This window comes from Daldinia decipiens, assembly GCF_022478715.1.
Source record: "Daldinia decipiens strain CBS 113046 unplaced genomic scaffold F4813scaffold_12, whole genome shotgun sequence".
Classification (NCBI taxonomy): domain Eukaryota; kingdom Fungi; phylum Ascomycota; class Sordariomycetes; order Xylariales; family Hypoxylaceae; genus Daldinia; species Daldinia decipiens.
In genome coordinates, this window is record NW_026054555.1 from 744,875 (window position 1) to 758,688 (window position 13,814).

Below are 13,814 nucleotides of genomic sequence, written 5' to 3' on the forward strand. Positions count from 1 at the left end.
TTTCCTCACGAGCCAGCTAGGGACTATTACAAATAGGGTTATGCCGCACGCCAAGAGCCATCTTATTGCGATGCGTAATTAATCTCAAACCATTCCGTCCCAGATAATAGTCACAGCCCTCTAAAGCAAACGTCTATCACAGGTACATAAGAGACACTTCACATAAACCACAGCAAAGGGACTAATAAACATCTCTCATGACTTATGTATGTGTCGTATCTATTCGGCATCATGCTCTAGGGTCGAACCCTGCGAATGCGAGCCCCTCATTCTATCTATCATGCCATTCCCCTGTCCGTCTATATGAAACGCCTGTACGGGACACGTCAATGCGTCGTCGATTATAATGCCAATTTCCCAAACAACGCAAAGCTCTATCAAAAGCCCTCGTTTGCGAAGGACCAAGTTCTTGAATATGAATGAAAGTCACCAGCCTCTAGACCGACGTGCGTAAAAGAATTCATCAAAGGTACCATCTTAAGAGAGATGGTCGCCCCTTACTCCTCATCATCCGTATCAGCTGGGTGTGGTGTACCCTTGGGACTGTTGAGCCACTCGATATGGCGTAGTCTCCTTCGCACCTCCTGCTCCTTGAGCTCCTTCTTAGTCTTCTTCCTCTTCTTCTTAGCCTTAAACTTCAATGGGCTATTATCCTCAGTACCGCTGTTGACGGCGCTGCTTACTGCACTGCTAGCTGCTGTGCTGTTAACCCCGCTGGTAATACCACTTGCAAGACCGCTGCTTGGCCTACTGTCTTCAAAGCGATCCATGGCAATCGAGGCGTTACCCTTCAAGACCATACGCCCGTCGTTTATGTGCCATTGTTCATTAGCCAGAGCACCGACGAACTCTTCGTTGTGAGAGATCATGACCACACCGCCCTTGAAGTCTCGGATGGCTACCGCAAGACCACCAAGAGAATCGCGATCCAAGAAGTTAGTAGGTTCGTCAAGAACGAGCAAATGAGGGTTGTTCCACATCGCACCGGCGATAACAACCTTAACTTTCTGGCCCCCAGATAAGCTACCAATTTCGTTATGGTTGGCAATCTCGGGGTCGAGACCGAGGTCCTCAAAATGCTTAGAGATGACCGTAGGTTGAAGCTCTCGGTAACCTAACCCTTCACGAGACGCCTCGTGGTCGTCGAACTCTTGTACAAGTTTATCAAAGCCCCATTCTGAGAGAGTCTCCCGGGAGACTTGCGAGTTGAATTTTGGTAGCCATGTTCTCCATTTCCTGTAAATTGTCAGTGGCTGTCTTTAAGAGTAGAACAATAATGGTAAACAACTTACACCTCGTATTGAAATGTTTTCTTGTACTTCTGACGACCGACAAGAGCCTCAATCTGTCGTTCGCCCTTTCCATCACCAAGGTCAATTCGCTTATCCATCTGTTCTCGGTCTTTATCCGAAAGAATACGGGTCTGCTTCAGGAACACCTCTCTGTCGTCTCCATTTGCATACCGCCATTGCAAGTATTGATTCGGCGTCTTCTCGAGATGCATCTCAACGTGTTCGAGAGCATGCTGCTTAATGTAACCAATTCGTAGGTTGGGGTGCTTCTCAACTTTTCCGCTGGTCGGAACCACCTCACCCGTCAACAGCTTGATCAGGGTTGACTTTCCGGCACCGTTCGGTCCGATCACAGCAACACGGGAAGAAAGGGACAGCTGGCACGAGACATCTGAAAGTGATGGTTTAGGCGCCTTGGGGTATTGGAAAGAAACCCCAGTCATTCGGATGATCGCCCGCGTCTGGGACTTGACACCTGACAAGATACCCGGAGGAGGAAACTTGAACTGGACATTGGAGGCGGAAAGGGTATAATAAGCCTTAGCTTCGGGGCGAATCTTTACGAAGTCGGAGAGGTTGCCTTTGAAATGACCAAGTTTCTTCCCAGGTTCATAGTGGTAGATGTCAGTTGTTACGTTGTCCAAGAAACTAGAATCGTGGGAAACGATCAAGCTGGTGATGTCTGTGTGGCTCTTAAGGTAGCTTTCCAACCAAGCAATGTTGGCAACATCGAGATGATTGGTAGGTTCGTCAAGTAATAGAACATCAGCTTTTTGCAACATTGCTCGAGCAAGAGCGAGCTTCATCTTCCACCCTCCTGACAGAGAGCCAACCTTTTGAGACTGTCTACCCTCAGGGCCTGCCGTGAAGCCGAACTCAGCTAAGACTTCGGAAATTCGCTCTCTGCCCTCAGATGCGATTGTTGGATCTTTGACCATGAAGTCCAGAATGCTAATATCGGCATCTTCACCTTGGTTGTGCTCGACGTAGCAGGTACGAAGGACATCCTGAGGTGGGAAGCCTTCCAGCTTGCCACCAGCAATACTCTTCATCAGTGTAGACTTTCCGGCACCGTTGCGACCACAAAGACCATATCGGTGTCCCTTCAATAATCGAAGATTAGTGTGGGAAAGAAGAAGCATGCCACCGTAGGCCAGGGAGAAGTCTGCATTAACAATCTCAGTCTCGCCATCATCTTCCTTCTCCGGCACGCCGTACTTGCGGTGGTCCTCGGCAACGTAGAATTCATAGACTCCGGAAGCGACGGTATCGTTGGCGCCCTCTTTATGTATTATATCTTTAAGATAGGGCGCAATTCTAGCTGGGATTCGATCAACTTGACGATGATTAGCATCCTCGGCCACCATCTTGCAGATATAAGGACGAGCTATTTTATAAAACTCTAGGTCGCCTGAGAGTCCCCCGTTCTTCTTGATCTCGGAGTCCAGAACCTTAGCGACGTCATCTGCAGAAGTCCTCTCCACTACAGCTTCATCGTTGCCCATAGCTTTATCCATGACATCCAAAGCCCTGGTAGCCAGCTCGCGCACCTCTGGTAGCGGCGCACGACCAACCACACTTTTGATACCTGGCTGAAGCTTCGGTAAAAATGTACGAGCCTCGATAGGATCATGGACCAGCTTGGTCAAGTTTTCGGTGATCACGACAGTTTGTCGTAGAACCTCTTGAGCGGTGGAGGGGTTGTTAAGGGTTCGCTCAAGGAAGGGAGTAAGCAAAGCGAGAACAGGTGATGTTACGACGGCGACGAAGGTTGTCTGCGAAAGAGCGTGGATGGCCTTCTGAAGGGTCTGGGTCGAAGGGTGATGCATAGTGTCAACTAGAAGGGGAATCCTAGGAGCGACATCGTCATTGGAGAGGAGGGTGGTGAGGGATTGCATCGTAATGAGTGCTTGCTTCTCAACTTCGGACTTGAGGTCGTGCATGTTGCCCTCAACTATGGGGATCAAGCTAGCCAGCTTTTCGCCCATAGTCTCTCTAAGGGTATCCTTCTCTTGAGCTTGTTCCTTCGTGCAACCAATTTCCATCTTTGCTTTATCGGCCATCCTCTGCATCAGTTTCAAGGCACCAACTGTACCCTGCCACTTTCCGGTCTTCTTGGACAGGTAAGTTGTAAGCGCGGGTAACAAGCCAACGACCATAGCCTCAGCACTTAAATGACCAAAGAGCGCATCAAGTCCGTATTGCGCAGCATCGCGGACCACCGTGCCCTTATCGGCCAAAGCGTCTAGAGCAACCGAGACGAGACCGCCATCCTGAATTAAGAACACAACTTCACTCAGCGGCTGTCGAGGTGGGAACTTCTCAAAGAGGGCACCGAGAAGGTTCTGGGCACCCTCTCGTCGTAATCCACTCTTCTTATCAGATGCGGCTTTCTTGAGTTCTGCCAATACACCATAATCATGCAGACCCCGAAAGCCTAGAGTGTTTAACAGGAGTTCGCAGAGTCCATAAGAGGCGTCGACGGAAGCAGCGGAGGTTTTGGCGGTAAATATAGTGTCGAGAATTGATGAAACATCTTGTTGCGACGGCGGGGGAGGGGCGCCCGCCTTAGAAATCATAATCGGCGGCGACACTTGATGAGGCATCGTGAGCGCTCGTTCTCAACGAATTGGGCAGAAAGAAAAAGGAAAACACCCAACTTGTTGAAAAACGATGAGGCAAACGGCACCGCAATTTTAATAAAGGGTCAGCTGAACTGCCCGAAATGCCCTCGATCGTGGGCGCTGAAAACTTTGACGGTGAGCCAGCGTCTTACTTTTTTGATGTGTGGAGTTAAAGGAAGACGGGATGGAATTTTGGAAAAAAAAAAAGTTGGCCTTATCGACTTTGTTACCCCTCGAAAAGTTTTCTCCCTTTATCTACATACAGGGATATGAAGGGTATGTGGATGTACATACTGAAAATAGAATGGGACCTCTTGGTACGTACCTTCCTACCTTCGGTGCACGTTTTCTTGCTGCCGTCTTCTTGTGGAGCCAATCTAGATCTATCCCCAGGCTTCACGCTACAAACGGCCTTAGACCAGACAAATTTTCGAGGTCTAAACTTTCACCCATTTAGCGTCCATGTCTGACCAATCACGATAGCATACCTTACTCATAGCATCAGAAGATGATAAAGAAAAAAGGACGGTATCTCAATAGGAGCCCAGACGTTTAATCCATCCAATAGCATTCTTCCTTTTTTTATTAACAATCATGTCGGGTTTATGTATTAGAAGAGTCACTTACGTAATTTTAGTTTGTTGTAAGCCCTACGAGCCCAGTTTCGATAACGTGTAACCTGAGGTCCCCTTGCCCCCCCTGCCCCCCCTGCCCCCCTAAATAGCCGTAACAGCCCACAAATAGAAGACTCCCTAAAAGGTACCTAAGCCTCGAAGTTTATGCTACCAGCTAATCCAATTTAAAGAGTTGATCACATATATTTTACCTACCAACATTTGAAATTAGGGTATACAATTGCCTACGTACTCGTCATAGTGTCAAACTATCTAGGTTAAGGTATTGCTCTCCGACTTAAAATCCCCCCCATTCAATAATAACTAATCAATTTTAGTTGAACTCTTTCTCCCAAGTCTATCAGCCAAACTGGCATACGTATCGGTGGTAACTAATAAAAAAGACATTGCGAGAAGGTAGATCATAGGCCGATAAACTTGCCAATTAGTTAACTAGTTAACTAACTACTACTTATTAAACTTACAAAGAACTTCAAGCGTAGGTGAACCTAGTATAGCGATATTCCAAACAGCATTGCATGTTGGCTTCGCCTTATCTTGATGCAGTAGAACTCACACGATAACTAGTAGTAAACCCGTAGAGACAGACCGAATATAGGTAAGCAGCGCGACGAAACTAAAGCCAAAGTGGATGCTTCGGGAGGTTGCTCCAGTCGTTTTCGTATAAGACAGCTTCCTCCGCCTTTGGTTTAAAAACAAAGAGATGTTTGGTTATTGTATAGTTAATGTTAGCTTACAATTTCATAGCAAAGAAGCCCCGTTTAAATATTATCGCTATTAAATCATTAGATAGGTACCTAAGATAGAAAATCTAGGATCGAATAAAGAATGCTCTCGGGATTAAATTCAGATAGGATGGATACATTCCTTAGAGCTGGGGTATGTTCGTGATACCCTCGTTTTTCTAGTTAAGTTCGCGAACACGAAAAAATAAAAAAAACTGCACGATAGAGATGCGGTCTCGGTATGTATTAGACATCTCGTGATTCGGAAATTGTGACATTTCACATAGAAGGGGCAAGATGATTCGCAATAAGCACGGATATCACTTACGGCGGCATGATGCGTTAGTCGCGATCTGACGTCCAACATCGACAGGACATTGGTTCCCCTATGTACGGAGCGCACGGACTATATTGAGCCCATGGTCTTCGAGACTCGACGAAAGAAGATATGTCGTCCGCACGGGTGTAACAACTTCGGAGATAAGTTCTGATACTATGTATTTCATCGAGACAGAAAGCTTCTACGTTAGCACGCCAATACTCATTGTGATAGTGTGGTGGACTACCCATTAGGAAGACAAGGTGGTGAATAGATCCCCTCACGTAAGTTGTTTCCCGGAAGTACAATATCAAAGTGTTCGAGGCGCGGACCGGAATGCAACATTGATGCCAATATCCATAGTTGTGGCTACAAGACCCGGTAGCATTGAAAGACCTGTTAGGAATGGAGAGGACGAGTTCCAAATTTTTACGCTTCACATTAGTTGTCTAGATTGGTTCAGTCGGTCCGTCCTCACCGTAGATGTTGGCGAAGAGGCGTAAATGATTTGTCGCCCACACCTAAGGTAGGACATTACCAACAGAAGTTAAAGCAGCTGACCAAAATTGTCGTGAGATAAGCTAGGAGAAGCGAAGGGCATAATGGAAGGGGATTTCTCTATGAGGAAATCTGGGTTGCAGTAAAGGGAAATATCACGGGAGTTGTTGGACCACGCCAAGAGAGCCAAGACATTCAAAATTTCCCAATTAGGATAATGAGGCAACTTTAGCTAGGGCCGGGAATGATGCACATTTCGGCCGGTAACAAGGTCGTTGATGTTAGACCCACGGATATCGGTATGTGCATGTATTGTCAAGGTAGTGAAGGAAGATCATACCGTTACCTGGAATTCGGAACTGTCATCAGACGAACTTGCATACGGAGCTTTGTCACCCTAAGCTACATAGCTCGTAGAAGATCATTCACGATACGGATACGGATCCCCCTATTACGGTGGGAAATTCTGACATTGATCTTCAATTTATTATGCATCATGTAGTACGTGGTCATCTCGTCTATCTATGTATAGTAGGGGTAGTTAGCTATATACCTACATAGGCAGGTTTCCATGCTTTGTGTGACTTGTCCTTTTCGAAGTCGTCGCCGTCATAAGTCGAGACAGGCTCTAAGACTCTATCCGTCTCTATAAGCTCGATGAGGAATGGCTGCCGAGCAGCAACCCTCAAGATGATAACCGGGTCGATTCAAGCACTTCGCTAAACCCCTAGACGTGATGCAAGGATGCCAGAGCGGGATTTGCCGGAGGTGGTAGGCATGTAACTTAGATGGGTAAACTGGGGAAAGCGGAAAATTAAGTAAACCAGCTTCAGGGGTTCGTGGTCTATCAGCCCATCCCGGCGCTTGATATTTAATGGAGCTTACTGTTTGTAGCCCCGGTTGTAACTCGTTGATAGTTGTTGACCAAGCAAAAAGACAGGGTAGCTACGTAGAACCGATGCACTCACATATATTTGCTAGAAACTGATGATAATGGTCTCTAAAAAGCTACAAAACCCCCAAGGCTCACACAGAACGCTCTAGCCGAATCACTTCTTCGCCGTACGTTTTAGTTCTAATTTTAGTAGTGTGTGAAATCGGAGTACGCCATCTTCTATATATAAGATAGGCGAACTATGCCCCATCTTTGAGATGAAGACAACGCTTACAAATATAATAGCAACATCGACACTATCTACTTTCTTCAACATCAAGTTACACTGAGAATCATACTACATAAACACATCATTGAATCTAATGCACTTTATTTAAGGCGCAATGGCATCTAACTCTACTGGTACTACGGGATTTCAGTTCATCACCTCTATCAGCACCGTAGAGCGGGACGGGGAGACACGCCGAAAGGTACGCTCGCATGCCAGGCGGCAGAAGCTCCCTCAAAGCTCCAACCATCCATGCCAGTCGAAGAAACCAGGGTCCGCAAAAGACCATACTTCGAAGTTTAGACTTAAACCCAAAGGCTCGTCCAACAACCAGGATGACGTCCCAAGGTACGAGAGGAAGCTTAAGAAGACGAATTGGCTTGCTGTTAGTGTCGCAAAGGAGCTTCCGAACTTCACTCTGTTGCACATAGAGAAGACACCTTTGACAGAGAGCTTGATGAAATATTGCATGGCTGTGTGTTTGTCGCCACAAGAGACAGCGGTAGAGAAATGGTTTGACCGGGCTGGGGTACCGACATACTTGAACACATGTAAGCTAAACTTCCTTATTAACCAAAGGCAAAAGATGATTGTTGACCAACTATAGATTATTCCGGATTCCTCGCAAATGCTTTCGCCATGAATCCAGAAGGAACTTGGGTGCAAGGGGTTCAGTCACCTAATCCCCATCATATAAGTAACTAGAGGCTAACATGTAATAGCTTCAACTTGATAAAGCCGCCACACATGCCTTCATTGCCATGATCGCAGCTATGCACAACTCACTTGCGAGGTGGGCCGACACGAGTACTATCGACTTCCATCGGTTCCAAGCAGTCAAGTCCATAAATGAGAGGCTGAATCTAGAAGGCAAGGACGATAGCAAGCCAATCTCAGATGGTCTTGTCATCGCTGTCTCTCTACTGGTTAACATCGAAGTGAGTTCTCAATAGAAAATGACTTGAGAAAGCCAAACGTTCAAGGAGCTGACCCTACATAGACTTTTATTGGTTCGTTAAGTGCTGCCGAAGCTCATATGAGTGGCTTAAAGAGAATGGTTGACCTTAGAGGCGGTATTGTCGATGGCTTTAAACACAGCAGTATACTTCAACGGTCCATATCATGGTAAGCAGAGTTTATTACTACTACATAGCTTCTCTACTCTAGATTACATACTTACTACTGTAGGGCTGACTATTCCTATGCCACCGCTGCGCACAAGCCGGTCACTTTCCCCTTTATTCCACAGCTGGCATCCTCCCTAGCTCTCCATGATCGGTTCACAAGCCGCTCGATGTTAGCGAACATGGAACCGCTTGGGTTCAAAGACCTAACCATACAGAATCGCGAAGCGGTCGAGCTTTTCGAACTGTTATATTCGATCACTGATTGCATTAATAACTTCGACTATGCAAGTCTCGAGAGCACATTTGGGCAGAGGATCCAGGTCAGCGACTCGATCTACATGATTGAGTGGCGGCTCTGTCATTTGGAACATGCCGCTCGGAGTCGCCAATCTTGGAAGAGAGCCGGCTCCGTTCCATTGCTGCCGTCGATCGAGGTCGACGCACAGCCACGGTTCCCCTCGCCGACTGATTTGTCCGATGTTTTGGTCTACGCTGCACATCTGTTTCTGCACCTTGCCATTCGAGGTCAGCCCCCTTCCGCTCAGAGGCATCGCGCACTGGCAGAAGCACTCATGTCCTGTCTCTGCGACCCTGTGTTAACCTTGGACCTTTTATCCGAGCCGAAGGTATACGAAAGTAGCGGGTTACAGCTAATAAATAGCAACGCGGAACAATCCACTACGGCAGACTTATCTGCCTATGTCCCAACATCAGAGATATCGCACACGGGCATGTCGAGGCTGTCCGGAGACGAGCTTCATGCTAACATTCTCCTTTGGGCCCTATTCATAGGGTCATGCATCCGCATACCAGTTGTGATAAACGAATACTCGGTCCTAGGCGGTGACCAACACAACTTCTTCATCACTGCGCTGAAGAATTACTGCCGGATGAGAGGCATCCTAGATAAAGAGATGCTTCTCACGAAACTTAAGGATGTCATGTGGCTTTACAGCTGGTGCGAACACCAGCTAGGACTTGTCTGGGAAGAGATTGCGGACGGCCTCAGACCATACGTGACGGCGGGGGACCAAGTGAATCTCCCCATGGGTCATGATCAACAGGAGCAACGATAATTAACTCCCATTACCGGGAATCATAGTAATGTCTAATCTAATAAGTACTTAAATCGCTAGCTGACTCACAAGCTGTAAACGCTGGTAGCACAATCTTCAGTCACCTACTAATATTGAATAAACTCACCTTAATCTAAGACTATGTTACTACCTAAGGTCTTTATTATTTTTGTACTTAAACTAGAATGTTAAGCAGAACCCCCGAGTGATTGAACACAGTTTCATTGTAAATCATCCTCTATAAAAAGGAGCTTTCCCACCAGCACCATCTAGGTTTCGCACTACGACTTCATCATCGGATACCTTAGGTACCTAGTAGCCAATAAGTATGTCAGTAAGCGCAGGAAAGCCGGCTCAGCCGGTCCGTTCCCCATCGTCCAGACCCGAGCCCCAAGACCAAGATCCAGATCGATATAGACGATCAGCCGCTCCATCCCCAGAGCCACACCCACCATGCCCACTGAATGACCAGACGCAGAAAGGAAACCTGCAGAAGGGCCACGATGTTGGATCCAGGAAGTATGGGGCGGGTCAGAAGCGGTGAGGGGATACTAGCGTCAATAGTATTTGTTACCGGCATATATCTAGATAGTGTCAGAGTCATAATATAACCCTAAGACTTACCGGCATGAGATTGACCGGAAACATTCCGAAAGGCGAGAAAGTATGTTGCTGACGCTCTGAGTATCACAATAGGCTTGTACTTAAGCGGGACTCTGAACATATTTATTTATTACCCAGTCACCGACAAGTGGTGCGAGTTGGGCGAGTAGTGTAGTAGACAAATGCTAGCCATATTAATATAGATCAATATGATCCTCCTATACTATTCTCAACAAAGGCTTTATTAAAAAGGAATTTAAAAAAACGGCGTGAAAGTCTTAACCTAGTAAGCAGTACTGCTAAAGATGCCTCTAAGCTGGCATGTACATCATCTAGAGACAAGCGAATTCAAATAGTATAAGCTTATTTAAATTCACTACCTACCTACCTATATTAGATGTCAATCACTAGATTCTCTAAGTCCCCTAGTGACATAAATTCTCGTATTACTTCTTTTTAAGAAGGTCTGTTACCACCTACGAATTTAGCCGGCTTCGGTTTACAGGCAGCGGACTTCGCGGAAACTAGACAGTCGGCCGAAGACGGCGCAATAACAATCCTACGGCCTATTTGGTATCCCCATATCCGGAATTGTGTGATACTCCGAGGATGGTTGAGCGGCACCTATAGCGGAGCTCTCAGCTGCAAAAACACTATGTTTATCGGAGATGTCCCTCAAGATTGAATCACGATGTATTGTCCATGATCCATGAATTCTTCGCTGAGCAACCTGTTGGCGGATAACACCGACATAGCATGGCGGACCCAGGACAATTGCCGCCGACGACGTCCGATCAGACAGAAGCCTCGGACTGGGACACAGCACTGATTATAACTGATGACTGGATGAAAACAATCCCCCCGGAGAGGCGGCATAGCGGATGGGAGGCAGTAGAAAGACAATGGATCGGAAATATGCAATCACAGCAACCAAAAGATTCAAGGCCTACCAGGTACAAGCCCGACTGGCCATTCTTTATTATCGTATCTAACAGGGTCTTATAAGGGAATTTACAAAGAAAGAGTATGAAGCTATAGAACGGTTTCCATGTCCGCAGAAGACCCTACCAATTCCACAGCTAGAATTTGACTTCCGAATGAGAGTTATTCTGAGTTCCCAGTCTGCTTCCGTTGCCGTAAACGATGGCTTCAAGAAATTGTCCACAATCTCCGACGGGAGCTGGTCGGGCCGCTTTGGATACGGTCTTGTTGTCGTAGGTTATCCAAATTAATCGTGGTATATGTTGATATAAAACATTGACTTGGAATAGAATGGAGGACAAGAGAGTCAAGACACGATCCATGGAAAAACAACGGCGACTTGGGTGGAAGGTATACATCGGCTACAAACCGGGGACGAAATACCAGCATAGTGAGTATGTCGACATAGGCGAGAATGTAGAAGCTGATCTATATACCTACCTAATAGCATCGAATGCAAAACGCGAGGGCATATGATCGGACCTTCAGAGCTGGTGAAGGCGCTTCAAGACCCAGAGGCATCAGCATCGGTAGACCCAAGATCATGTCTATTCAGGGTGTTTGTCACTATGAAGACTACGGATGAACGATATGCAGAGAAACTAAACGCTGGCATGTGGATCGGAAGCTGCCTTTGGAAAGGGTTAGAAGTCATATACGAGTACGTCTGCCAACTTCACTGTCGCTAGAGATCCAGCTAACGATTGCCAACTCATAGCGCATACCGAGTGAGTTAGCGGATACTCATATGTGTTGAAGAAAAAAAAAAAAAAAACATGGGGTTAGGTTCGTTATGGAGAGAATTCGTTAAAAAAGCGGGTATTTTATGGATACTTGTGGATATTTGCGGAGACATTCTAGGTACCTTAGGTTAGGTACATATAAAGTTCGGAATATTCCTTTGGCTGAATTCGTTATAGACAGATACCTAATATTCGTTATGGTACGGATTTCCTGTAGTTGAATGATCATTGGGCACTAGGGATGAAGCTGATGGTCTCAAACCGGCAGCGCTCAAGATCCGGATTTTACCTTAGAATCGCATTAAAATCTGTCCAAGTTATTCGCCAAATACCAGTCCCATGCAAGATGAGCTAAACATTAACCTTTGCCAAGTCTCTGTCGGGTATTTTGATCCCACCAGGTCGGGACCAATTGTGGGCGTAGTCTAGGCCTTGGTAAGGCGTCCGTCGGTATTGGGTATAGTGTATGTACATGAGTGTGATCAGGATTCGGGAACGGGACTTGACATGGTGGGACTCCGCGATGGCATTTAAGCGATAACAAACGATATTAAAAATTACCCCGTATGTATAAGTCCTTGGCTTGATTATCTAAATTGGTCCCTGCATTTCCTTTCGTCACAGCTCTTATATGATTGGTTGGCCTTTTTAACATGTCGTTTGATTGGCTACATGTCTCAACCCCGTACGTCATACTATTGATCTACTATATTGTACATCATCGTCGACGAAGGCAGAAACAGGTTTGCGTCGCGGTCATCGAGATTAGATTCATAAGTTGTCGAAGTATTCAAATAGAGCAATACCCGCCTGCGGGTTTCCATCTGTTTCATACACATTTTCACGTATTATTGATCCAAGATAAACCTACCTCTATATAGTGTAGTATCTACCTAGCTTTTTCTACTGCAAGTACCTTTTACGCTCAACCAACTTATAAACTTATAACTCGATTAAAAAATCATCGAAATGCCTCTATTTTCTAGCCGCAGGCCTGAGGAAGAAGTCGTGGAGGAACCTGTCCCCGAGAAGACCGAGAAGAGACACTCGCACAGTCTCTTTGGTTCCCGTCACCGGTCACCTTCTCCTGCCACCACGCGTAGTAGCACAACCAATAGCTCAAGGAACTCAGGTATGGCTTATTAATACGTAGTGCACTTATCAAAGCAAGACGATCTTACTAAATCATCTATTCAGACATTTCATCGGCTTCGCGCCACCGAAGCGTGCTGCAACGTACCTTCGGACATGGTAACACTACCAACCCGGACATCGACCCGTCAATCGTCCAGGCCCGCGAGCGTGTAATGCAGGCCGAGACGGCTGAGCGGGATGCCGATAGAGCTTTAGAATCAGCCCGCATCCGCGTCCGCGAAGCTAGGGCCGATGTTAAGCGACTAGAGCTGGAGGCTGTTGAGGAAGCCCGGCGGGCAAAGATCAAGCAGTACCACGCCCGCGAAGTTTCGAAGCGGGGCAAACAACTTGGCCGTATGTTTTCTATTTGATACCTTTTTATTTTTTATTTTTTATCTTTTATTTTTTACGTGTCATTGTCACTAAGTCACTAATACCAATCAGGTCATGATGTTTAAGCTACGACTTGAGCATTATAAACTCCTTGGGCAGTAAAGAAGAATATATAACGAAACATTATGTTGGAATTAAGAGCTTGGTTGTATGAAATGATACCTATTCATATCTGTATTATCACGACGTAAACGTTTCGCTGGCGCTGGATGTCTGACGAGTGTATTATATTACGAAGTACGAGCAGCCGGTTATAATTGAATATATTAATCCCCATTTCAATTTGAACTATTTACTTAATTAGTTTGATAGTGTTATTGGTGCATACCACTAAACATCTAAGTAGCTGGGATGATTTGCATACCAGTGCCAGTAAAGGAATTCTCGTAGAGCAAATAGGTATTATATATTGCCCCCTGTATGCTTAAGGTCACCATAATGTACCGATTTAAGCCTAGCGATCCCTGCTAACCTTTAATTTCAAGTATTGGGTATTGCTGT

At 46.1% G+C, this 13,814-nt stretch overlaps 4 protein-coding genes across 4 annotated transcripts; 3 read left to right on the forward strand and 1 right to left on the reverse strand.

The window, feature by feature from the left end:
• Positions 1–187: 187 nt before the first annotated feature.
• Positions 188–3,898, reverse strand: F4813DRAFT_395672 (prion formation protein; the record flags this gene model as incomplete). The annotated part of the gene is made up of 2 exons (XM_049247728.1): positions 188–1,236; positions 1,293–3,898. 2 exons carry the CDS (start codon positions 3,896–3,898, stop codon positions 498–500), a joined length of 3,345 nt encoding a protein of 1,114 aa, XP_049100760.1. The 3' UTR covers positions 188–497.
• A 3,997-nt stretch (positions 3,899–7,895) lies between these two features.
• F4813DRAFT_380269 (uncharacterized protein) lies at positions 7,896–9,459 on the forward strand (the record flags this gene model as incomplete). Its single annotated transcript, XM_049245548.1, has 4 exons — positions 7,896–7,925; positions 7,979–8,194; positions 8,257–8,381; positions 8,445–9,459. 4 exons carry the CDS (start codon positions 7,896–7,898, stop codon positions 9,457–9,459), a joined length of 1,386 nt encoding a protein of 461 aa, XP_049100761.1.
• Positions 9,460–10,616: 1,157 nt separating this feature from the next.
• On the forward strand, positions 10,617–12,086 carry F4813DRAFT_395676 (uncharacterized protein). The gene is made up of 5 exons (XM_049247729.1): positions 10,617–11,015; positions 11,069–11,276; positions 11,334–11,434; positions 11,492–11,704; positions 11,762–12,086. The coding sequence occupies exons 1-5, from the start codon at positions 10,819–10,821 to the stop codon at positions 11,778–11,780; spliced, it is 738 nt and encodes a 245-aa protein (XP_049100762.1). The 5' UTR covers positions 10,617–10,818; the 3' UTR covers positions 11,781–12,086.
• Positions 12,087–12,420: 334 nt separating this feature from the next.
• F4813DRAFT_356296 (uncharacterized protein) lies at positions 12,421–13,583 on the forward strand. The gene is made up of 3 exons (XM_049242971.1): positions 12,421–12,918; positions 12,984–13,274; positions 13,365–13,583. Exons 1-3 carry the CDS (start codon positions 12,756–12,758, stop codon positions 13,376–13,378), a joined length of 468 nt encoding a protein of 155 aa, XP_049100763.1. The 5' UTR covers positions 12,421–12,755; the 3' UTR covers positions 13,379–13,583.
• Positions 13,584–13,814: the final 231 nt, after the last annotated feature.